This window comes from Oreochromis niloticus, linkage group LG18 (genome assembly GCF_001858045.2).
Source record: "Oreochromis niloticus isolate F11D_XX linkage group LG18, O_niloticus_UMD_NMBU, whole genome shotgun sequence".
In the NCBI taxonomy this organism is placed as follows: Eukaryota; Metazoa; Chordata; class Actinopteri; order Cichliformes; family Cichlidae; genus Oreochromis; species Oreochromis niloticus.
The window spans coordinates 11,346,263-11,371,175 of NC_031982.2; the positions used below are offsets into that span (position 1 = coordinate 11,346,263).

The following is a 24,913-nucleotide window of genomic DNA, read 5'->3' on the forward strand; positions in this document are numbered from 1 at the left end:
TTGTAGAAAGAAGTCAAATTGACTTAAAAAAAAAAGTACAAGAAAAAATATTTTTTGAACTGGAACTTTGTTGAGCACTTTCTTAAGAGTTTAAGTCATCATTTTGTACACGAGGATTAAAAGAAAATGGACAATAAAGCAGGATATGCGATCATATGAGCATGCAGCATCCTCAGATTATGTGACCAGATAATACCAACATTCTAAAAACTGCAAAAGTGCTTGTTTTGTTTTAGTAATATAGGCAACGTATATGCCAAAGCTGCAATTCTTATAGAACTGACAGGGGGCCATCCAGCGTCCTTGTCTATCTTGCAGAGAGTATGAGTCGGGTATGGAAGTACTTTGCATTTGAGGAGAATGACCGGGAGGTGATAGGCTAAGTGATTTACAAAAGCAACATGCAAACGAGCTTTTTCCACTTTAGTGAAGCCCTTAAAAGACTGACATCCACATTTTTTCAAAGAATTCAAGTCAGTTAAATTTCAGTTCATATTAACAACCTCCAAAGGGTCGTTCTCATTATGTTATCCTGGAGATCAGCTGTGATACACATGCTAAAAGTTTGCAGTGGCTAATGTTATGTTGAATGAATGTTCAAGCTAATGTAATGTAACAAACATTATACCTCATAGTAAACTTTAGCAGCTCACTCAGCAATCATCCTAAAATCTCAGTCTGTGCCTGTCAGCAAAACATAATGTTAACATTTTCTGCTCTGTACTTTTGTTGCTTTTATTTACAGAAATGTCACTGTTGTAAGTGTTTTTTATGTTTTCTTTTTTAAATAAAGAAGTTTAAATAAGTGGGATGGCTCTGTAGTGATATACAGATTTGCTTGGCATCCTAAAGGTTAGTAGCTCACTTCCAGCCGGAGAAACCTGGGGGCTTCTCTGTCCCCTTGGGGTTGTGTCAGGAAGAGTGCTTTGTGTTTAGGTGCATGGTAGTATGAAAGTAGTATTATGGCATGCATTCGTCAGCTTCTCAGTCAGATCCACCCCTCGCTTGTGACAGCTCAAAACTCAAGGCTTAAGAACAGTTCCCAGACCCTGCACTTAAATTTTCAAACACTAGGTCTTCTATCCTACTTTGTTTTTACTGACACCACAGAAGAAAGAAAACAGCTCTGTGACCTATCATATTGCTGCAGTGTCAGCTCCACAGTAAACAGCCTAATAAATAATGTGGTGGGAGTTGTGCCGCACTAAGTGAATGATATTCTTCCCCCAAATATGACACACTAGGGTTGACTGTTTGACACTGACGGACAATGACGGGCCAAGGGGTGGTAGCTTGGTCACCACAGTGACCCTGAAAACACACTGCCTCGCCAATGTCCTCGCTCAAGAGTCCCTCTTGTCTCTAGAGTGTGCTGCGTCATCGCCACTCCTACAAACTGATGCAGTTTGAAAAACCTGGAACTTCATTCCAACCTTTTATTCTCACTTGCCGACCTCTTCATTTCTACAGGTCTTTATCTCCCTTTGTCTGAATCTTTATGGCTCTCGTTGTCCACTTTGCTCCACTATCCCAGTTTCCTTCTGCCAGTAATGGCAATAGCAATGGAATCAGTCCTTTGGGTACGTGCCAATCTAATGCCAATAAGTAAAACTTTTAAGTAGTGACAAAAATAGACCTACCAGCAAAAAACCCCCAAAAAAGACAAAACAAGTTCCAAAAAGACAATATCTTTTAATAGAATAAATAGTCTATTAGTCATTGTGCAGATCACATGACACTTCTTTTTATTTCTATTGGAGCAATACTCCCAGTTGCTTTGTTGCATACTGTACGTCAGTGTCTGTGCTAATAATCACTCTTCATGAAACTGACAGCTGCCAACCCCACACAACTCAAACATAACAATAGAAGTGACAACACACAGGGCTCCCACTCATGCATCACACACACACACAGACACACACACGCACAACCTACCTTAGTGTAAACCCCCCATGACAGTTCCGTCTCTGTCACCATGACAACAATCCCAAACATCCCAAAGATGAGAGCGTAATCGCTTAACCGTTTCCGCTTCTCAAACAACGCCCTCCGGTGGCCGAGCTTGTAGCCAATGTCCCTGTTCTTCTTCTGGGGAGCCCGCCCACCGCCCCGCCCACTGCCCTCCCTGACCAAGCTCTCGTTGGATGCCTTGCTGGGGTCTTCGCCGCCGTTGCCCTTGGACACCACCACCTCCAGGCCAGAGCTGTGCAGCGTCTGCAAGGGTTGCGTCTCCGAGTCGAGCTCCGCGAGGTTGCGGCGCGACGAGGACGCCAGGCTGCCCACTAGTGGTCTCACCACTCCGCCATTGTACTTGCAGGTGTTCATGGCTATCTGAGGGAGTCGGCCACAGCTCTCAGAGAGGGAGGGCTTGGATCCAGCATGGCTCAGCTTCTTCTGCTCAGTAGTGGCCTGTGAACAGGAAGCAAAGGAATTAGCATAATACTACCACAACTTTAATTTTAAAAAAAATTAAGGGTGTAAAAACCGACAGCAGGTTGAAGAGACGCACAGGTTTAGACTTTAAATAGAGCATTGATGTGGGAGTTACATCACTGCAGCTCTGGAGAGGGCACAGAGACGAGAGGATCTTGCAAAACAATATTGGTTATAAAAGGAGACAAATTTAGTGCTTAGCAGGACATGTGTCCAAGCGTACAGCATGAATCAAAATAGCAATAGTTCTGGTTTCAAAGTCCCACATATGGAGGGTTTTTCCTTGAGTAACAAACTGATAGCTTCTAACCGAGTTACAGCTCTTCATTAAGAACAGCCTGTTTTTGTGGGTAGTAAAAGCATGATTTTTGCTGTTAAACATTTGGTGCCCTCTTTTTGTGGAGCTTTTCCCATACATATTAGCTTCCCTTCAAGAAATGCCATCCAAACTGCATGGCTCAAAAATAAATTAATAATGAATGAAAGGGTTTTTGATGTATAAATAAAACCATATAACCAATATTGGACTCTACAAAGTGCAGAAAATTGAATCTTTGCGCAGCACAAATTTAGATATAAATGATTAATGTGCAGCATGGCCCTGTTTCCTGTCAGACAAACATTTTTCCCCTGCAGAGATGAGCAGCTAGCTGCCCAAAAGAGGAGAAGAAGAAGAAGAAAAAAATAACACGGATCTCCTTAATTCAGGCATCCCAGCTTCTCACTAATTTAACAAAACAGTATAAAGTGTTTATTGCGTTTCATGTTGAAGGCACAGCAAGCTTACAGGAAAGCTGAAGAACAAAGGATGACGCAAGCATATAAATATTAAGTTTTCACCACTGACAACAGTATTTTCTTCATTATAAGGGGGATGGGGACTCATTTTTTTCTCTTTCACTTTTAAAATCACCTTCTAACCCGATGCTATGAGACGCGCCTCCTCTTTTACTGAGTCCTATATCACTTCTGCTGTTCTTGGTAGATAGGAATGAGTTTCTGCCCCGGCAACGCAGACAGAAAATGTTCAATCCATGCAGAGACTATAGAGCAGTCACCCCAGAAGCATCTATCTGCCGGTCTATCCCTTGCCCTTCAGAGACTTGGGCCGATTATCATAATGGGTTATGAAAACTTCACATGGAACAGTGCTTTTTCCGAAACAAGTCGGGGGTGTGCGATAGCACTGCTGGCCCTTTTTTATCAGCCTTGACAAAGCATGCCTAATGCCTTTAAATGTGCTGGTGGGAATACAGAAGGGCAGCCCTAATGGAAATTTACTAACTCTGGTCCTGTGATGCTATCGTCTTGCACATATTGTGGCTCCATGAGAACAGGACTAAAGGTTAAGGATAAGTGCAGCCCATAGTGTTTCTAATCCCCTTTCCTGTATTAAATTGCTTTTTAATCTGTGCCATTAGGACCCCTGTACACTTGTGAAGACTGAAGTGAGTGAACTTTACGTTTGAATGACAGGAAAGACTGCAGAATTAGATGCTGATATGGCAGTCCTACCAAACATGATGGAAGAGGATATAATTAGAACAGGAGGAGCTGAATTTTCCTAATCTAACTTTCCCCGCAGATGCTTCTTGGATAAAAGGGTCTTTTGAATTAATTTAAATTAATTCTAACAGTTTGCATCTTATTGACATGGAGGATTAGAATCCCCAAATATGGATTTATTTTAGTGTCAAGTGAAGTTTGAAAAGATTTCACACAAATTATGCCTTCCTCTGGCTTCCTCTGCTTCAGGAAACCCTTGAAGCAGTCAACATAACCCAAAACAATAGGGCATCTCAAAAAAGTAATTTTTTGTAAATAAATTTTAAATGATTAATAATTATAGCCCATCAGAAATCCAGTGTCTCAAATTATTAGTAGTACACATAGAACATCCCAATCCAGCCAGTGGATTCAAACCCAGCACATCCATGCTGTGAGGCAAAAGCGCTAACCACAGCACCTCTGTGCTATGTTGCACTTTATCTGGAAATCAAGGTCCTGGAGTTTAGTGGAAGAGTGGAGTCGAGTAAATATCCAGGGTGTTTTAAAACCCAGTGTAAAGTTTCTGCAGTCTGATGATGTTGAGGGCCATGTTGTCTGCTGGCAGTTGGTCCACTGTGTTTTATCCAGGCCAAAGTCAACACAGGCGCTCAACCAGGAGGTTTTAGAGCATGTCATGCTTCCACCCAAAGACAAGCTTCATGGAGAAGCAGAAAGGGACTTTTTCCACAATACTCTAAATTCTTGAGACGCAAATGTCAAAAATATCACCGATTGTGAACCAAAGGTATGTACAGACTGCGTCAGCAGAGAAACAGCAGAGCTGAATCATCCCGCAAAATACAGCTGGATCGATCTCAACCATAAGCAGTCTGTATTTAGAAAGCCATTTTATTAAATTCTAATAAATATTTCAAAAGTCATTACCAATGCATCAATAAAGTCCTTTTACTAGCATTAAGATCCAAAGCAGAAAAGCCTGTCTTTCCTTTAAATGCTTGGGATTGTCATAGTAACTGGCGAGCAACTGCAAAATATCCTTATTCCTTTGGTTTTAAATGTTATAAACATGATGTCACTCATTCTCAAGAGATAATTTCCAACTTTTGTGTGGGAGGTAAATAACACTGAAGTTTCACTTCTTGCTGATCCCAGGTTATTTTTAGTCTCAGTCAAACTTCCTGAGATGCTTGATATGCAAATATGGATGGCAAACTATAAAAGCTGACAAAAAAAATTATATCACGGAGACTCACTGAAGACCACTACTTCAAGCATCGCTTGTGGATTTCTGTGAGAATGTACAGTAAAAAGGGCGTCCAACACAGATGTATTTTGACTCAAGCGTTTCACAGGTATAAGATGGCTTTTTTCCTGACAGTCATCCTCGTGTTTTGAGTGCGTCTATAAATCAGTGTGCGTTAGTATGCTTACTTGAACAGACTAAACTAATAAACCAGCCTGATAGAGTGCCACCCGGCCAGTGTAGTCCTCTCTCCCTTCTCCTGGTGGTATCTACTTTCCACCATAAACACGCCCCTTTCACGCAGTTGCATGGCTGAAATTTTTGATAGCATTTCATGTTGAAATATTTCCAACACATTAACTACAGTCACTACAAACTGTTGAGCAAGTTTTGAAAAATCTAAATTAGTCACTCTAACCTTGCAGTCATCCCACTGCAAATCACCCGGACCGCTCCATGCAAACATTTTCATTCATTTCTTTTTTTTATTTTTAAAAAAAATACGTTTAAAAAGTAAGAAATGCAGCAGCGCAGCGCCGCGCAATCCGAGCGCTCTCTCTCGCTTACCATTGTCATTCACGTGTCGGACGCTCAGTGAACGCAGCCTCTCGTTGCAGGTCTTTTACTAAACTACTGGTTTAAAACGGGTCATTAGCATTAATATGGACCCTGCTGAAAGCATGTGACGGGCACACTTTCCAGTCTAAAAGCGCTGTCAACGCCCACCTGCTCCGCGATTTCCTGCTTCTGCTGCCTGATCAAACTTGATTTGCAGGAGTGTTCTGTCCCAAACCGCACACGGGTGTGACTTCTTAAGAAGCAAATATTCACCTCCAGTGAAGGTAAATTAAATGATCAGCCCAATCATGCAGTACAAATGAATGCTGCACTTCGGAATGCCATACTCCCACATTAGGAACTTCATAGAAAGGTTATTATAGTTCATCAAAACTAACCTTAAAACTAAAAATACAAAAAAAGACTTAAGAAAAAATAAAAATGAATCGGTGTAAAGTAAGTTCTGTGTTTTTATTGTAATATCTTCCCTTTGACATGCAATAATAATTAGAGGGGTTAAAATTGGGGCTGAAATTAATAAGAGAAAAAATAAACTAAATTTAAATATTTTCAAACACAAAACTAAACTGAAAGAAAAAGAAAAAACGCACTCTGTGAATGAACTGAAAGTGAATTAAAAGCAAAAAATTTAAATACAAAAACATTATAAAAGCTCTTCTTGGCAGGTACAAAATTAGGCACACCCAGTATATCCTGCTCATCTCATGTTCTGGACTGAACAGAACAAAATGACCATCATGTTGTAGCTGTTCTATAAGACATGAGACCTTGAACTTGCTAGGGTAGTGTTTAGTGATGTCAACACTTTAAGCCACAACATTTTTAGCCTACAACATACTTTACATAACTCACAAGTTATGGCTGAGCATCTGCTTACCTTTGATGCTGGACGTTTTGGCCTTGGTTTGTAAAAACTTGCAATGATTTAGCAGGAAAAAAATGCAAAAAAGAAAAGACGTTGTACAGATTCCCCCTCTCTAGTTATCTGTTAATTTGCAGTTCTCACTAGGTGTGAGCACTGCTCATTGGTCAGACTACCTGTAGGAACAATTAGCCAGCAACAAACATTTATTTGCGATCGCCCATTGGCATCCTCAAACTATAAATACACAGAGTCGGGCTCCTACTGTCTAAACACCTGTGTGTTGACACATTGGAGCAGAGATGATGAACATCAGCAAGAAGAACTCCCGACAGATTCAGCTCATGAGGCAAATGGAGAATTGGCGCCAGAGATTTAAAGGTATTTTGCAAGCCTGGGAATTAAACTGTCACTGTAAACTGTACACCAGCACAAGACGGAAAGACAACACCGACCATTGAAACTAAGGAAACTGCAAAAATAAGCAACAAAGTAAATCACTATATTTGGTACATACATACAGTATCAGTTCTATGACACACTACATAACCAGCCTGTTTATTGCTGTGTTGATAATGTTTTGTTTTTTGGACTTCCACAGTGATGTCCTGGCTGACAGCATGACCAACACCAGTTGACTGTACAAGTGGTATTTGTCATGCCTGAAGAAAGCTTGGCTGGAAGTATAAAAAGACCCAATTCTTTCCAATGTTAGAGAAGCACAATAAGGAGGCAAAGCTTCAGAATGCTCTTTAGTGGATAGAATCAGGGGAAATATGGCACTAATCTTCTACCTTCACTAAAGAAACCACTGTGACCCTTGGAATACTATGCACGGTCTCATTTCTGATGGAAAAACCACTTTGTTGTCAAATCAAGCTCCATGTCTGAGGAATGGTTTTCAGACAAGGTGCAGGTCCTGTGGTCACTGTAAGGGAATCACAGACAGACTGTATTCTGAGCAGACAATTATGAAGCAAGTTGCTGCACCCAGTATCAGGGAACATTATGGCCAGAATCATAGTTTCTTCCAGGACATCGACCTAAAGCACACTACTGCTTCAGCCTAAATTACATCAGAGGGCATCAACTGGGTAAAAACTCCAGAGTCACTGGTTGGAGCTTGCTTGGCACTCCATGAAAGACTTCCTCCATACGGAAGCAGGAACTTGTTCATGCCATAAAAGTGTTTTGAAGATTTTTTTGTTTAAAAATCTCATTATGGTCACGGACCAACCAAGGACCGGCTGGCTATTTTCAGTGAAAGTATGATCCACTTGCTGTTGTAAACTCATTTAAAGAAAAAAATGCGTCAAGTTCAAAAACAGAAGCAAGAAGAAGAAATAATTTTTTTTTTAAAAGACATGGCCTACATGTTTTGTTCATATGGGTTAAAGCGATTTCCTGCTTCTGCTGCCTGATCAAACCTGATTTGCAGGAGTGTTCTGTCCCAAACCGCACACGGGTGTGACTTGTTAAGAAGCAAATATTCACCTCCAGTAAAGGTAAATTAAATGATCAGCCCCATCATGCAGTACAAATGAATGCTGCACTTCGGAATGCCATACTCCCACATTAGGAACTTCATAGAAAGGTTATTATAGTTCATTAAAACTAACCTTAAAACTAAAAATACAAAAAAAGACTTAAGAAAAAATAAAAATGAATCGGTGTAAAGTAAGTTCTGTGTTTTTATTGTAATATCTGTACTGATTTTCATATATCTTCCCTTTGACATGCAATAATAATTAGAGGGGTTAAAATTGGGGCTGAAATTAATAAGAGAAAAAATAAGCTAAATCTAAATATTTTCAAACACAAAACTAAACTGAAAGTAAAAGAAAAAACGCACTCTGTGAATGAACTGAAAGTGAATTAAAAGCAAAAAATTTAAATACAAAAACATTATAAAAGCTCTTCTTGGCAGGTACAAAATTAGGCACACCCAGTATATCCTGCTCATCTCATGTTCTGGACTGAACAGAACAAAATGACCATCATGTTGTAGCTGTTCTATAAGACATGAGACCTTGAACTTGCTAGGGTAGTGTTTAGTGTTTCACTTGCTGTTGTAAACTCACTTAAAGAAAAAAAAATGCTAGAGTTCAAAAATAGAAGCAAGAAGAAGAAATAATTTTTTTTTTTAAAAGACATGGCCTACATGTTTTGTTCATATGGGTTAAAAAAATCTATATTTTCAGAGTAAACTATGAGCTAGTGTGTATCAGAGAAGGACTTTTTTAGTGCTAAAAAATAAACCAGAGTGTGATAATAAAAAGAGAAAATATGCACCATAAAAATAGCAGACAACTTAAACATACTAAAATCTAACTCTGGATTCCTCTTTGTATAACTCAAGAGTCCTTCACAGATTTTACACCAAGAGTCCTCACATTGCTTTCCAAAACCTCAGAGCACCCAACCAATTCTAAAATACTCTCACCCGCTTAGCCAGCTACCCGAGCCCCTTTGCTTTTCATATGTTTCTCTTCACCCAGACTAAACAGCAGAAAGGCACGCTGAACCATTGTCATCCCCTGATGACCCCACAGAGGAGCCATGGGTGGGGGCTGCCTGTCCAGCCAACCAACAGCTCAATTTTAGGCTGAATAGCACGTAGCATTCAGGCTTTTTGAAATTGAGACTAATAATGAAATTGAAAAGCCTCAGTGCAGAACAGTTTAAATGACGGCAACTCTTCGTCTTGCATTTCTCCCTCTTTGCTTCATTCTCCATCCAGCTCAAATCAAATAGAAAATCCTCGCTCTCCTGTGTTGTAGTCTTGAAGGCTTATATACTCTAAAATGGAATAGTGTATTATAATATTAATTGGGTGAGTGTTTGTAAGTTTCAGCACGTGGGTGCCAGTCTGTTTAATTGTGTGTGTGTGGCGGGAGGAGGGGGGGGGTCGCATATGTGTGCTAAAAGTACATGCTGAGTCTCTGCCACGCTCTGGATTAGGTTGGATATTGATGCAGACAGCGTGAAGCAACGAAAACGAGCTCGAGGAGAAATTGTTTGAGAAGATCCATGTGTTTGTGTGAAATCTGCGAGCAAACGACAGATGCTGACAAGTCCGATATGAAAGGAAGGTCACAAATGAGGGAGACGCGGGAAAAGCGACAAAGTAAGGTAGGGATCTAGAAATCGAGGAAACATAAAAGGGTGAAAACAGAAAGAGATAAATGAAAGAGAAGACAGACAGCTCCCTATGGGTGTCTCTGCCAGCCCCTGGAGTGATTGAGAGCTGCAGGCTACACTCTCCAGTTTGTCCCTGCACACTAGACGCTGTCACATTTCTCTGACAGGCCAGCAGGAAACAGGGCTCCTCCATCCATCCCTAACCAGCATGTGGATCATTACTCAGCACTAGCAAAGACAGGGGATAACCAGTAGCTGCAGCCCCACACTCATGAAGGAAATTACTCTGTCAGAGCTATCTGTGTGCTGAGCTCATTGAAATAATTATATATTTAATGAATCATGCTGGAACATTAAATGTTTAAAGGTGAATAGCATATTCTTTAGACACATCAGGTCTGAGGAATAACACCATGATTTTAAACCTGTTATCTTGCAGTAGTGGAAAAGGTGAAACTCTTTGTGCTCAGCCTTATCACCTTATACTTCATGCCCTCATATCTCTGTAGGGGTGTCTGTCTCCGGGATAAGCTACAGCTATTCTGAGTGTTTTGTGAAGACACAGCAGTTCTAGGGAGTAAGGAGAAAGCAGACGTTCAAAGTTCTCACAGGATACACAGAAATGTAAAGTCGGACTGACTTCACATGTCTGATACAATCTGTAATGTCTGAACAACTTGAAGTGCGCTGAGGTGAGCAGCTCGTGTGTCTGGGATGAGGCTAGAGCATGTTTGTAACAACTTAATGGGTACACCTCTTTCACTGCTCATTAAGACAATGTAGATATGGTCAAGATGTGCTGCTGAAGTTAAAACAGAGCATCAGAATGGGGAAGAGAGGTGATACAAGTGACTTTGGACGTGGCATGGTTGGTGGTGCCAGATGGGCTGATCTACTGGGATTTTTTGACGTCACCACACATCTCTAGGGTTTACAAAGAATGCCCACCAATCCAAAAAACAAAAGAGAATATCCAGTGAATGGTAATTCTCTGGGTGAAAATGCTTTGTCAGAGGTCAGAGAATAGCGAGTGTTTGGTTGAAATGTGTGTTTGAGTTACTTTTCCCGTACTTTCAGCTCAAAGTTATGTAGTAGTCTATCTCTAAATGCTCAACGCATCAAACCTTAAAGCAGAAGGGTTAAAGCAGCACAAGAGACTGAGTGACACTCTTATCAGCAAAGAACTGAGGAAACTGCAATTTTCACCAAAAGTGGACAAGATTGGAAAAATGCTGCCTGGTCTGGCGAGTCTCAATTTCTTCTGAGACTCAGAAGAAAAATTTAGATGGTAGTGTCAGAATTTGATGTAAACGTGAAAACATGAAGTATCGATGGTTCAGGCTGGTGGTTGAGCTGCAAGGGTGTGGGAGATATTTTCTTTTGGCTACTCGAATATTGTCGCTGACCATGTCCATGATGGTTGTCTGATGGTTGCTTCCAGCGAAATGACACACCATGACATTAAATCATCTCAAATTGGTTTCTTGAACATGACAATGAGTTCACTGTATTCACACTGTACTGTATGGTCTCCAAAGTCACCAGAAATCAGTATAAGAGAGCCCCTTTGGGATGTGGTGGAACGGGAGAGTCACATCATGAAAGTGCTGCTCAAAGATTCACAGTTAATTTGTGTAACTTTGTCATTTTACTATGGGCCAAAATTTTTCTAGCACCTTGTTGAATCTATGCCAGAAACAAATAAGGCAGTTGTAATAGCGGAGGGCTAGTCGTAATACAAACCAATACTGGCAATGTGTACTTAATAAAGTGTTCAGTGAGTGCACACACCACCTTTCAACTTATAAAGCACATTTGTTTTACACAGCAGTGACAGTGGAAGTGCAACGCCAGACAGGCTGACCAAAGTATTATCTGGCATCTCAGACAGTTGGCACATTGTATCCATGAGAGCACTGAAGGTCTTCTTTGTGTGTTTTAGAACCTGGTACCCTAGAAGCATTGTTGCTTCTGTTTTTCAGACCCACTGCATGCCCTGTTGCTCTCAGTGTGCTAGGCTTTTGTTCTTCACTTTGCAAAATGAATCCTGGCAAGCTGGGCTTGCCAGCATAAATAGGTCAGAAGCTGCCGTTGTCCAAATAATTATGTGCATATAAAAATAATTAAAACCTTGCTTGGATTTTGTAACAACCTCATTCTTCTATAACAAAATATAAAAACAAAGCTATTTAGTTTTCTGTACTTACAATATCCATCGACAGATAGTCAAAATTTAGTGATCTGAATCGTGAGACAGACTGACATTATTACTGTATAAGTAAATTTTCAATCATAAGCCAATCATAGACAAAGACATGTCTAATGGTGCACACATTAGATTTATATTGTTCGCTCACTTCTTTGTAAATGCCACATTAATTGTGTTTTCTCTGCATTTTGAGTTACCCGTCTCCTGTTCCACTCCTTATTCTTCTTCTGTTTTTATGGCAGTGGGCAAAAAACTTCTAGGTGCATTACCGCCACCAACTGGTATGGAGTGTGGCCCAGAATGTCACTTAAGGATTAGATCCTATCATACAAATTGCTGAGGTTGGAGCTGGTTCAAATACAGACTCCCATCAAGTGGGCCAAACCATCAAATGGGCCAAACCATCTGCAGTAACAGCATGGGGTCTGATTTGTATTTCTTTGTACTGAGTTTAGTTATTGTCCATGAGATTTTAAACTCAGTGGTAGAATCACTGTCTGGAAATTCACTCTCTACGCATCCTGCAATTAAGATTGATGGCCTGTTTGATAACAGAGACAATTATTGGCGTCTTGTTAAGCTCACCCTCCCTCTTGCCCTCTTTTACGCTGCATTTAGAGATGAAAGAAAAAGTAGCCAAAAACAAGACAAAGCCTTCACGGAAGGAAGGACACAGGTACACGCCTGTGGGAACGTGATATTGTTAGGACTAATAATGCACTGTGTTCAACTGAGACACAAAGCTGTTATAATTAGGACCCAACAAGGTTATTTCATGTGTGAGTGTGTGCTTTATAATCTAGGTCCTGGGGAGATTGGCGTTAGAACTAATGGGAGGAGGGGTATTTTTCCTGTGGGACACCCATTGCCTCATTAGGGACAATTTTAATTTTCAGCAAATTAAAGGAGAGGGCTGTTAGAAACTCATCTGCAGAACAGACCATAATGTGTGAACTGAGATTGATAATATACAGTAAAATAAAATGTACATTAAATCTGGCCGTGTGTGGATCCTTAAATGTTGCATGGTTGGGAAGTAAATATATTAGAACTACTGTAATCAAGTACTGCATGTAGAAACAGGAAAGCATCTTCTTTCTTTCAGCTAATCAACAGTATTGCCCAGTTCACCCTCAGAGACTCCAATTATGCCTGATTGCTTGATTGATTCCAGATTTGTGCCAATAACCCGTTTAGAAGGACAGAACAGGTGTTTGACGAACTCTGTGAGAGACATTTCTGGCCAGAAATCATACCTTCTCTCACACAGCACTACAGTCATCCTTTCCTTTTGTTCTATTAAATTACCTCATAAAAACTTTGGCACGATAAAATGAAACTGAACTGAAACTGAATTCTGTGGGTTCAATTTAAGAGAGTACGTCATCATCAAAAACTGCCAAAAAGGGGACCTGTGCCATTCGTTTCTGGGACATGCTCACAGCGAACACAAAGGGAAAGGAAATGTGAATATATCCACAAAATAAAGAGTCAATATTTTTAGTACGGTAAGTATGATCAAATATTTGGCCATAATGAACAGAGGCGGTATTAATATTCTAGAGAGGCAAACAGCAGCATTAACTGCCTCCCAAAGGAAACACAACGCTCATTTCTCACCAGCTGCAAGGTGGGGTGGCACTTTTGGAAGGTTTTCAGCAGTCGCGGCCTGGCTTTCAGTTTAGTGGTGTAAGCAAGCTTTTAGCCCCATTATTGCAACACGGTGACATAAACCAGTCATTTATTTTTTAACTTTTGTTACAGGTGTAGAGCAAACTACAAGTAGTGAGTTCAATGGTGCTGATGGTGTGTACGACTTTAAATCAGATGTTGAAATTCCCAATTTCCAAATTCCCAGTCGGAAATTTTAACTGACACAAGTTTAGAGCAGTTCCAAAGACCCCGGCTTAACAATCCAAGATGGCGGCAGTGCTTAAATATTAGCAAAACTAAGAAAAAGCTGCCTTCAGTGGCAACAGCAGGTAGCGCTGCATGTTTGAATTGGCAGTAGACGTCCTTCCTGATGTAAACCAAAGGGGATTTGTGTTAAACCAGGAATTTTTCAAATGTGTGAACTACTACACTAGGGCAGCCACACACATCTGTCAAACTCAACATCTGCGCTGCAGATATCTAATCCTTAAGTGTTGTGTATTTGTGAAAAGAGTCTGCCTGTGAACGTGCTGTAGTGTTTTTAAGTGCAACAAAACAAGCACTGCGCTGTATTGCTAGTAATGCATGAATGGCTGTAACTTGCTAAGGAGCTAAACATGCTTTTCCTTCCTTTTCTGACTTTACTACTGAACTCAGGAGCAACATCTGACTTTCAAGGTAAATGCAACGCAGCATGAAAAAGAAAGCGCTAAACAAGAATGTAAATATATGTATTTGATTTTTACAAATGCGACTATAGATTTTGGATGGGAAAAAAAACCCATTCATATTCTCCATAGAGATTTGATTGTGACCCATGATGTTGAATAAAGCCACAACACTGCAACAAGATGGTATGGCCTCCCATCGGAACTACAGTTGCTCACTTGTTTTAAAAATAACTTTCAGTCCTAAATAGAAACAGCGACATCTTGATGTTATACCACTGTTAATTCACTGTTAATGCAAATGTTTCAACCTGCAAACGTCAGCTCAGTGAGTACAAAACGCCAGAAACCACAAGAACGGTGATTGCGGTCAAGAACAAAGCACTGAACTGTATCGATAACTAAGCTATGCTTTTCTTCACACACTGCAAAATATATTACAATCTATTACATCACAGGGGACAAGGGTAATGAGAAGGTTTAAATATAACAAGGTTGGTGGAATCTGGGGTTTGCAGTGCATTATGGAATGAGTTTGTAATTATGTACACAGTCGTGGGCCTTTTGCCTTGTTTTTTTACATTTTTCTTGTGATCCAAGCCAACCTTGTAGTTTTGGCTTGGGTCACAGCTTAGAACTCTTTATCTAAGCATTTCTGAAATGCTAATGGAAACAAATGAATGGGAAATTTACTTCCAGAACTGGAGCATATAAGAAAGGGTGGCTCAGTTAGGGTAGGTACTGATCCATGTATACATCCACCAAGCAATGCCTACAGACAATCAGTGGGTTTCTCTATGAGATTGTAAGGTTTTCCTTACAATGTAAAGTGCTCTGAGATGATTTATGATGTGACCTGGCCTTATAAAATAAATTGAATTTGAACTTCATTGAATAGTTTGTTGCTAGTGATCAATAGTGCAAGGAGTAGCAGTAGTTTGAAATTACATGTGTAAGAATGTATGTAGGAAGGTATGGGGCATTATGTTTTGTATGATTTATGATCTAAATAGTTTCTCATGGCATTGACCTTTTGTCCCATTAATCAGCGTGCTCAGTAATGCATGTGGTCAGGGACACAAGACTCACAAACACACCAAACCACAAAAGCTTGAAATATGGCTGGCTTATGTGTTCCCAGTGGACTAAACCAACCTCATTAGGTGACTACTCCCTGGGTGGCTATTTGAAATCCCAATAGCACCACAGTGGCCCTATATTCCACAGTGGCATTATCACCCTTAAGTGCCCATAATCCACATTACAATCCCACAATCTTGGACTCTTACAAAGTTTCATTCGCTACTGCGAGACTTTACAACGGTATCAATGTATAAACGGCACCGCCTGACAATTTCTATTTTCATTGTGAGGTGATTGTAAGTCATTTGAAAACTGGCCCCCGGTAAATTCAGGCCGAGGCAGTTTCTTTCTTTCCCCGAGGCAAAAACATCAATAGCGGAGAGAGAAGCCAGGACAACCTATAGCACAGGACAGATCGATAGCGCAACAAACTCAGTAAAGATTGACTGGAGAGTTGCCTGGAAACATCCAGCTTGAGATTTATGATGGGAGGAAGACACAAGCCAAGAGGAGAAGCTAGAGGACAAGAGAGGGAGAGAAAGACGCACTTACGGGGATTCAGAGGAATTCTCATATTTTTTAGGATCTCAGAGCTAAATATTGTCCTGACAATTGTAAACATACCAGTTAATAAATTAAGTAAACTGTCCCTAAACACTGTGCGGATTTTTCTATGGAGAATAAACACCAACGGAAAAAAAATCCAAATTAATCTTTCAGCTACATTCCCCCTTTTTTTCCATGTGGTCTTCCTGTTGAAAAAAGGAGGAAAAATGATATCTACTCAAGCAGACAGTATATGCCTGACATTCCACTGGGAAAATTACTGAAACAGTGACAAGATGAAATGAGAAGATATCGAGTTTCATCGCTTCTCTATTCTAACAGAGAGCCCTTACCATATGTCACCCGGCTCCAGCGTGCTCTGACTGGTGCAGCAGCCTTCCATAGACTCAAACTAATTGAATATCCTTATCTGGCAATGAACTACCCCCTTTTTCTCTGGTGAAGTGAAACAGAGGCCAGTTGGAAAAGCATTGCATTTGAATTCACCCAGAGACACATCCAGAGGAAATTTAACACACTACTGTACTTTCTTCTCTGCATAATCTTGTTTTCAGGTAGATGAACCATAACCAGACCCCACACCCTACTATACTACAGCAAGATAAAAGTTCTGGGAATGGTGCTAACGGCCTTAAGCTACAGCAGCTTCCCTCTGTGATTTTTTTTCTTTTTTTGAAGTTATGAAATTAAGTGCTGCAGTTTCTAATACCCCCTGGGCTCCTTAGTGTAAATTGATTCTATTTAAAAGGCTTTTTTTCCTGTGTGACAGAGAATAAGAGGTGGCTGGGGAGCAGAAACAAATGATTGAAAATGAACTCTCAAAGAAAGAGACGGGAGACAGCTGGGGAGCAGCTTTGTTCATGAAAGGGTTAAAGAGGAAAAAGTGGAGACAAAGACCACTGGACCACTAAGAGTTAGAGGGAAGCTGATTATTTTAGGCTGGAGCAACTGTATAGGGCCAGTATCATAGACCAAGGAAAATCAGGGAGGAAAACACTATAAACCACAATTATGACTTGATTTCAAGTCATAATTGTGGTTTGAAACTATACAGCTAGCCTACACTTTATACAATACATGTGATCCATGATTAAGCAATAATAGTCAGATTTACATCAGCCAGGCTGAAGCTGAAATCTCGAAACTAAATCTGAGAAACAAAAGCAACATTAACATGCTGCACTGTGCAAAAGTCTTGAGCCATCTCTCATGTCTTTATGTTTTCTTTCATGGAGTAAGATTTTTTGTCACTGTTAAAGTAGTCGTGAGCATTAGTTATTCAGTCTTTCACAGGTTTAATTTAAATATTGTCTGCTTTCAAATCATTGTCAATATCTATGGAGGAGATCAGGAAAGAACAGTGAGTTTTTACAGCCATCTGTAAAACACGGTGGAGGCTCTGTCATGGTGTGGGGCTGAATTTCAGCAAGTGGTGTTGAAGATCTTGTCAAAACTGATGGAATTATGAACTCGGAAAAGTACTGTCTTTTCAGTCCACCATGAAATACAATCTAGGAAGTGTCTTACTGGCAACGGCTTCATTTTTCAGCATGAGATTGATTTTAAAAATACTGTCAGTGCAGTAAAAAGCATATCTAAAAAGAAAAAACACACAATGCAACACTATCAGTCATGGATTGGCCTCCCCAGAGCCCGGGCCTCAGAATTGTTGAAGCAATGTGAGATAATCTGGACAGAGAACAGAACAAAAGAAGCCTGGAGAACTATTCCTGAAGGCTACTGTTTGTACATTTTAATAAATTGCTGCACCTGTTTCCCATTTTCCTATCAAAAAATAAAGAAATGAGGGGCACCTTAAGACTTTTGCACAGTACCGTATTTGCTAATGCTTTTATTTATTCAACCGCAAAAGAAATGTAACCCAAATCCAAAACCCATTAACACATCCTCATTCTAAAGACTACTGCAGATGCATAATTAAGCAAGCTATGACTCAAACAAGGAAGCATTCCTGGCAAAGAATCCAGTGCAGTGATACAGTGGAGGATTCCTGGATAATATGCTCTTCTACATGAGAAGCTGGAAAAGAATTAATGTCACCTTTTCCAGTTAAAGCGCTGACTGTGGTACGCACATGATAATGATAAACTAAAGCTATCCTCCCACTCACTCGCTCACTCTCTTCCGCTTAATACTTAAACCAAGTGCAAACACAGAACATGCAGCAGAGCACACACACACACACACGCACACACATACACACACACACCAGAGAAATGCCCAGTGGAGAAGCTGTTTCTCTGCAGCTTGTGTTATCCATGACAGCTATTTCATATTCTCCAGCTAGGTGATTTGAGGTAACAAAGGAAAGCAGCTTCATTCAACTCGTATTCTCTTTCAATTTGCAAAGCTCGTATGTTGGAGAAGAGCCACTATAGCTGGAAATAGTAAAACACAGGTGCACACACACACACACACACACACACACACCTCAGTAATTTGAATGTATTACACACATACACACACAGTAGAATACACACAAATACACAGTCGTCCTGATTAGGTGCTTGGATTACTCTTTTTTTTATTCCCAAAGAAACACCCTTGTTTGTATAAAGGTAACAAATAGAATTCACATTGTCTATAAACCGCTAACTGCAGGGTGCATCTGACTAGATGCGGATCAGGTTTTTTGTCTTCACTGCATATTTATCAGTGGCCAGAGGAGGCTGTGAATGAGTAGTGCAGGGAAATGGTTTGTGTATCATGTTCTGTAAATTAAGCACTATGGTAGCTCAAGGGATCAGCAGTCAGACTTTGACCTGGAGGCATAAAGACCTGATGAGAAGAACAGGGGGAAAAAGCACATTTAGTGAGAGCAGTGGAGCAGCATTCACATGCACCAGTAGAGAGCACACACCGACACACAAAGCAAACATCGTACAGATTCTAACAATGGCAGGAGAAGCTTTCCAAACTTGAATTTTCAAGGGCAGGTTGCGAGCAAAGCGTTAGTGGATTGTGTGAGCTAAAGTATGATGAAATCACACATCTTTCACATCCCATTATTGCACTCTGCACTCCTTCCAAACACTGTGTTTAACAAACATTTGATAACAGCCAGCAGGCAATATTGAAATGACTCAGTGGGCTTACATCTCGACAATATTCAAAGATACGTAGAAGGACGCATGCGCGAACACACCTGCAGCCGTGCACGCACACACTGTGGAGCATCACTGTACATCTGCATCTTTAGGGCATTGTAAGGAAAGACAAATGACTGCTTAAAGCCGCATTACTCATACTTTCATACTCTTTTGTGTTGTGATCATGCCCTAACGCAGGACCAGCCTCAGATCAATAACCTAATTAGCCATAAAGCATATGCATTGCAGTGATACATTATATGCCTGGCATCAGTTGGCTAACATCTCACAGGAATTACCATATAAATTAACTGTGGTCATTTATTAAGCAAAGAGCCATGGTGGGGAGTTGGCACGCGACAAAGTTTTAAAAAATTAATTTGTAAGCTACAACACATATTAGAAAAGAAAAACACCATGAAAGTGTGGCCCCTTAGTGCAATAACCGTGCAGGCAACTGCCAGTTACATTCTGCCTGGGTGCTGAAAATTGGCGTCCTGACAATTTATTAAAACAGTATACTAACTTAGTAGAGCCAGCTATTTAAGAAAGTGCAGCCTCGGATGCCCCACCACTCACTGCCGATCGTAGATGATGTAAATTGGTTTTCAAGCTGTCTTTCAGATGGACTTCCTGATTCCTCCTAGAGGGGGTGTGTGACTTGAGCTTGCCTCAGCATTACCTGTAGCCCTGAGAGGTACAGGTGAGGTTGCTGCAGGTTCCCCTGCCAAGCGAACCGTTACTCAACCACAGTTCTCAGCTTCACTATCTGGACTAGCTCCCACAGCTCCTGGGTTAGCTGGGGAGGAGAGGAAAACTCTTTCTCAAAACTTCAACCCTGGTCAGAGTGTAACCGAAGTGGGGTTATAGAACCATTCCTTGACCAAGACCTCTACAACTGTCGAAGCCTGCTGGTCCCGAGTGGGAATGACCTGGATGAACTTAGAGAAAACGAGAGTCATTACTAGCACATACTCCCTGACATCTTATGCAGGTTCTAGCAGAGAAAAGTCCGGTGCTAGAATTCCATTCGGCCTTGACAGTAGCAGGTGCCCCTTAGGTGCCCAAACCTGCGGCTGGGTATTTTTAGCCACACTACACCTGCTGCATCTCTGACACAAGTCTTTAATCATCATCCCCAGAGCAGGCCAGTAACACCGCTGCAGGATTAACTCTGTTGTCCTTTCAGCTCCCTGGTGCCCATGGTAGGTATGCTGTTGAAAAACTTCCCCTTGTAAACAGTCAGGTAAGACCAATTGGACACACACTCACCCCCATCAGGCCGCTAATACCTCTGATGCAGCACTCCCTCTTTCAGCAGCTGACCATCCCACTGACGCAGTAATCCTAATGCAGCAGGGGGAAGGTTCTGCCTCTCAGAACTGCTGGGAAACCGCTCTTGCAGACAAAAAGATAGAACTACACTTATAACAGGGTTGACCTTCTGCAAGGCCAACAAATCATCTGTTGAACATTCTGGTACAGCAGAAATAGTGACCTGGACTGCTTTGTTTGTTTTATCAGCCTTTTGAACCATGTGTGGCACAGCAGTTCCTGAACAGATAGGTTCCACCCCTACTGCTGTTGGAGAGAGGTGTTATCTGGACAGCGCATCAGCATTCTGGTTGCTTTGTCCACACTTTATAATCAAACACTACAAACTCTGATACCCAGCGTTGCTCTGTAGCTGCAAGCTTGGCTGTGTTTTAGATGACTGAGGGGGTTGTTTGAGCCATCCACACCAGACACCTGTGGCCCAGGAGATATTCTCAAAATCTTTGGTCAGTTTCATTTCCAGGGACTCCAGTTTCATTGAGCTGTAGTTCTTTTCAGCTGGATGGAGACTTCAGCTGGCATAGGTGATGGGTCTCACTTTACACTCTTGTTCCTGGGACAGGACTGCTTCAAGCCCTTTGTGGCTGGCGTCCACCTTCAGAATAAAGGGAAGGCTAAAATCAGCATACACCAACACAAGTGAGGACATCATGGGTTTGAGGTCCTGGAAACTTCTCTCTGAGCTGTCCAGGCATCATCCAAGGCCACACTCCCGCAACAATTTTTCTTCCCAGTGAGGTCAGCCACCAGCTGGTGGAGTGGGGCAGCCACCTTGACAAACCGTACTACCAGCTTGCAAACCCAAGAAATTATCTTAATTCTGATACTGTCCTTGGCGTTGGCCACTCCGCTACTGCAGCCACCTTCTTGGGTTCAGTGGCTACAACAGCAGCTGACACCACATAACCCAGATACTGTACTTGGCAACGGAAAAACCGGCACTTCTCCAGTTTTACTTTGAGCCTTCTTGGTTTAACCTTTTCATAGTCTGCAGTCCACACAGAGTTGTAGGCTACTGTCCTTCTTTTACCAACTAGGACGATGGGAGAGGCATACAAGCTGCCACTCTCTTATAACAGTACTCTCTAGCAACTGGCAAATGCGGCCTCTCACATCATCATAGTTCGAGGGAGGCATACGCCTATACCTCTGTCTCATTGGGACATCATCAAGCAAGAGGATGTCATGGGTAACTAAGCTTGTGTAACCCAGGTCACTATCTGAAGCGGCAAACACGTTCAGACAACATTGCCCCAACTTTGTCTTGCTCTAACAAAGGGAGAGAAGAGAGGTACAAGGACCTTATCTGCTCTCTTACTGAACTACCCAAAGCATCATGGGACGAAAGCCTAGCTGTGACAGTACTGGGCTCCTGAATCACAGTAGAAATCCCCTTGGGCAAGCTTACAATCTGTGCCTGGCTTAACACACCAAGTGGACAGCGGGGGTGCAAGTAGACCATGGTATCACCTATGTTGACTACTGGCACATATACTGTGCCTTCCCTGACAGTAACCATTCCTGGAGAGACAAGCACACTCTCTGAGAGGGACTAATTGTCAACAAGGGGCTTAAACAACACCGCATCTGACTCAAAGAGTTGCTGCAAACACGTAGCAGCCACCCACTTGACCACACCACTAGGTATGAACACAGGACATCATACCCAGTACTCCTGGGACATCAGGAGAGGGCTTTTGGCCAGGGTGGTATATTACACTCACCTTTATGAGGCACGTTTTTCCCAGCACTTCTACATCCAGCTCTACATAATCCACATAACCCATAATCTCTAACCCATTTAAGGCCTGCAACTGCAACGACTGGTGAGAGCTTGGGGAGTCCTGGAAATGTTCCCTAAAGAAGCTCTTGGTTATTGTGGTCACCATAGACCCCATGTCTAACAGGCACTTTTGCGGCACCCCATCCACTTTAACTGTCACGAAAGGGCACAATGCCACTAAACTAGGGGCAGGAATGTGAGAAATGGGATCTGATGCAGGTAAGCCTTTATTAGACCCTCCTGACGCTCTGTTCTTCAGATCAGGGGAAAATAGATTCCCACATCCTGAGCTACAGTACATACAGCAGCAGGCGCAGGGTCCCTAAGTGCCTGTTCCTGTGAATCCACATGTGTGTAACATTCCCTAACATAGTGGCCTGGCTTTTGACAGTGTCTATACAAAACGGTATCAGGGCATTTAAACCTAGCAATAGTGTAGGGGGCGGTTTGCAATACAAAGAGACCCTGGGTCAGCTGGTTAAGCGGTTCCTGCTGTTTTTTAACAATGCTTTTAAATCAGCAATTTCTGTCCAACCTGTGTTAGCAGGTGCGACACCTCTAGAGCACTGTAGACGAGACAAAATGTCTCCTACCCCTAGGCTTATTGGGCTGCCCTTCCCACTCCCAACGGATAGCTTCAGCTCGCACATCCAAAGTATAACCTGGTGACTGACGCACCAACCGTTTGAAAATTTGAGTCATACACATGCTCAATGAACTGGTCTCTGAAAATACCAAAACATGCTCCTCTAGGGACACACCGTTCAACCTTTTTTTCATAAGACAGCACAGAGCACGTGAAAATTCTTCCTCGAGAAAAAGCTTTATTGCAAATAGGATTTAGGGCAACCATACAACTCTTCAAGAAGAGTGAAAATCTTATCTGGATATTCCAGCACTGCTCTTGGTCTGTAACCCTGATCTCATCTTTAGCTTCCCCTTCCAAATGTTCATTTATAAAATAAGCTTGATCAACAGGTTTTAAGTTTCTGGTTCTCAATGTAGCAATCCCAAAAGAGGCCCTAAAAACTGGACATTATCTTTCTCTAGAAATGTACAGTAAACGTTCAATAGGTACAGTAAGAGCAGGGTGAGAATCACCAGCCGGAGAGCCAGTGCTTGAGCCAAATGCTGCCGGCGGGGGATTAGTTGCCTTTTCCTGTAGCAAACGTTCTTTTTCCACCCGCAACTGCTGAACCAAGTCCCACAGCTCTTGAACCTCATTCCACATTATGGGAGACAGAAGAGATTAGTTCAGTATGACCACAAATTGGCCTGCGGGGATTCCACAGCCACCGTCGAAAGGTCCCTTGAAATGCACACTGCTGTTTTTGTGCAAAAATGAAATAAGTAAATAAAATAAACAACTAACACTTTGTCTCAAGTCAACTGACCAGCGTGAACCTGTCGACATCGCCAGAATGCGGCCCCGCCCTCACATTCAATTATCTAAATTCTAAGGAACACGCTTGGTCAAAGAAAATGAGCTGAGACAAACAAAGCTTTCCCCAAAAGTTATCTATAATTTATTTAACAATTTTCAAATAATATTAATAAATCTTAAATACAATCACTACAATCAATCAAAAGAAAAAGAAAATTAATTAATCGTCATCAATTATTCCGTATACGATTACCTGATGTGTCTCACGGAAAGTGCTCACCAACAAGCAGATCATCCGCACACAGCATCCTCACCACCAGCCTTGCAGCACATTTCCACACACACAGCTATAACCACGAGCATGATAATCAACTATGTAAAGTCGCAGAATCCCTTACCGGTAGCAAATAAACAGAATCTGCTTGGCCTCTACAGAACCAAGCCACAGCTCTGCCGCGTTTCCACATCTGACAGCCTAAACGTTGTGCACAGCTGTATGCGACTGGGACATTTAAAGAGCCACCCAATCCTGGCTGGCATCTTTCTGCAAAAGGGGGAGGGCGTGCAGCACCAGACAGCACTCCTTAGTGCAATAAACGGGCAGGCAACTGCCAGTTACAAAGGATCCAACAGTCAAGCTGCAAACTCCACTGATGGCTAACAGAGTGAAAACATACCTTGGCTGTACTCGTGGGAAGGAGCGACGTAACCGAGGAAACCCCCAACACGCTTTCTTTCCACTCTTTGTATTCAACTGGACCGCAAGTAATTCAATACAACTCTTATTGTGCAGGATCATTCAAATGAAATGCAAATGAACTAGAACAAGTGGAGAACTATTTAATGACCTCTTACAGCAATGCCAGTGTTTGTGTGGGCTATGGTGCAGTGTGTGTGTGTGTGTGTGTGTGTCATGTGCAAACAGTGCCATTAAGTGTGTCTTGCTTTTGGTAAAGACAAGCGTGAAATGACTTGTAAATCTAACAGATAGTCTTGCTCTGCACATGATTTCTTGACCAAACTCAGTAACCCAGAGAGAATCTGCTACACAATACAAAACTGATCTCTCTATAGCAACATTCACGGTAACATTTCAGAGCAGACGAGCAGCATAGCATTTAAACACAGCGTAGCACACACACACACAAAACTAGGGAAAACAGTTTAACAACAACTACATAATTTAACCTTGCAAGTCTCCTCGAGCTGCACAATATTGTCACAATGCACATTAATACCATATCTGTAATTTCCATCCACTGTTTGCTCTTCCTGTTATATGGACGGAATGTAGTGAGTGCTCAAGTGATGCTTGGTCGAGTGACGTGTTTACATTTGGGAGGTTGCTAAG

General features: G+C 41.7%; 1 protein-coding gene across 3 annotated transcripts in view; it reads right to left on the reverse strand.

Annotated features, from left to right (window-relative positions):
• The window catches only part of kcnn1a (potassium intermediate/small conductance calcium-activated channel, subfamily N, member 1a), a 61,344-nt gene that overhangs the window by 27,838 nt on the left and 8,593 nt on the right, over window positions 1–24,913 (reverse strand). For 2 of the 3 annotated variants that reach the window (XM_003438008.5, XM_005476079.4), the window contains exon 2: window positions 1,939–2,412. In XM_003438008.5, the coding sequence (XP_003438056.2) occupies window positions 1,939–2,412 (474 nt within the window). Of the gene's footprint in view, window positions 1–1,938; window positions 2,413–20,332; window positions 20,429–24,913 lie in introns of those variants that run through there. The other variant, XM_025900157.1, reaches the window with a different exon arrangement.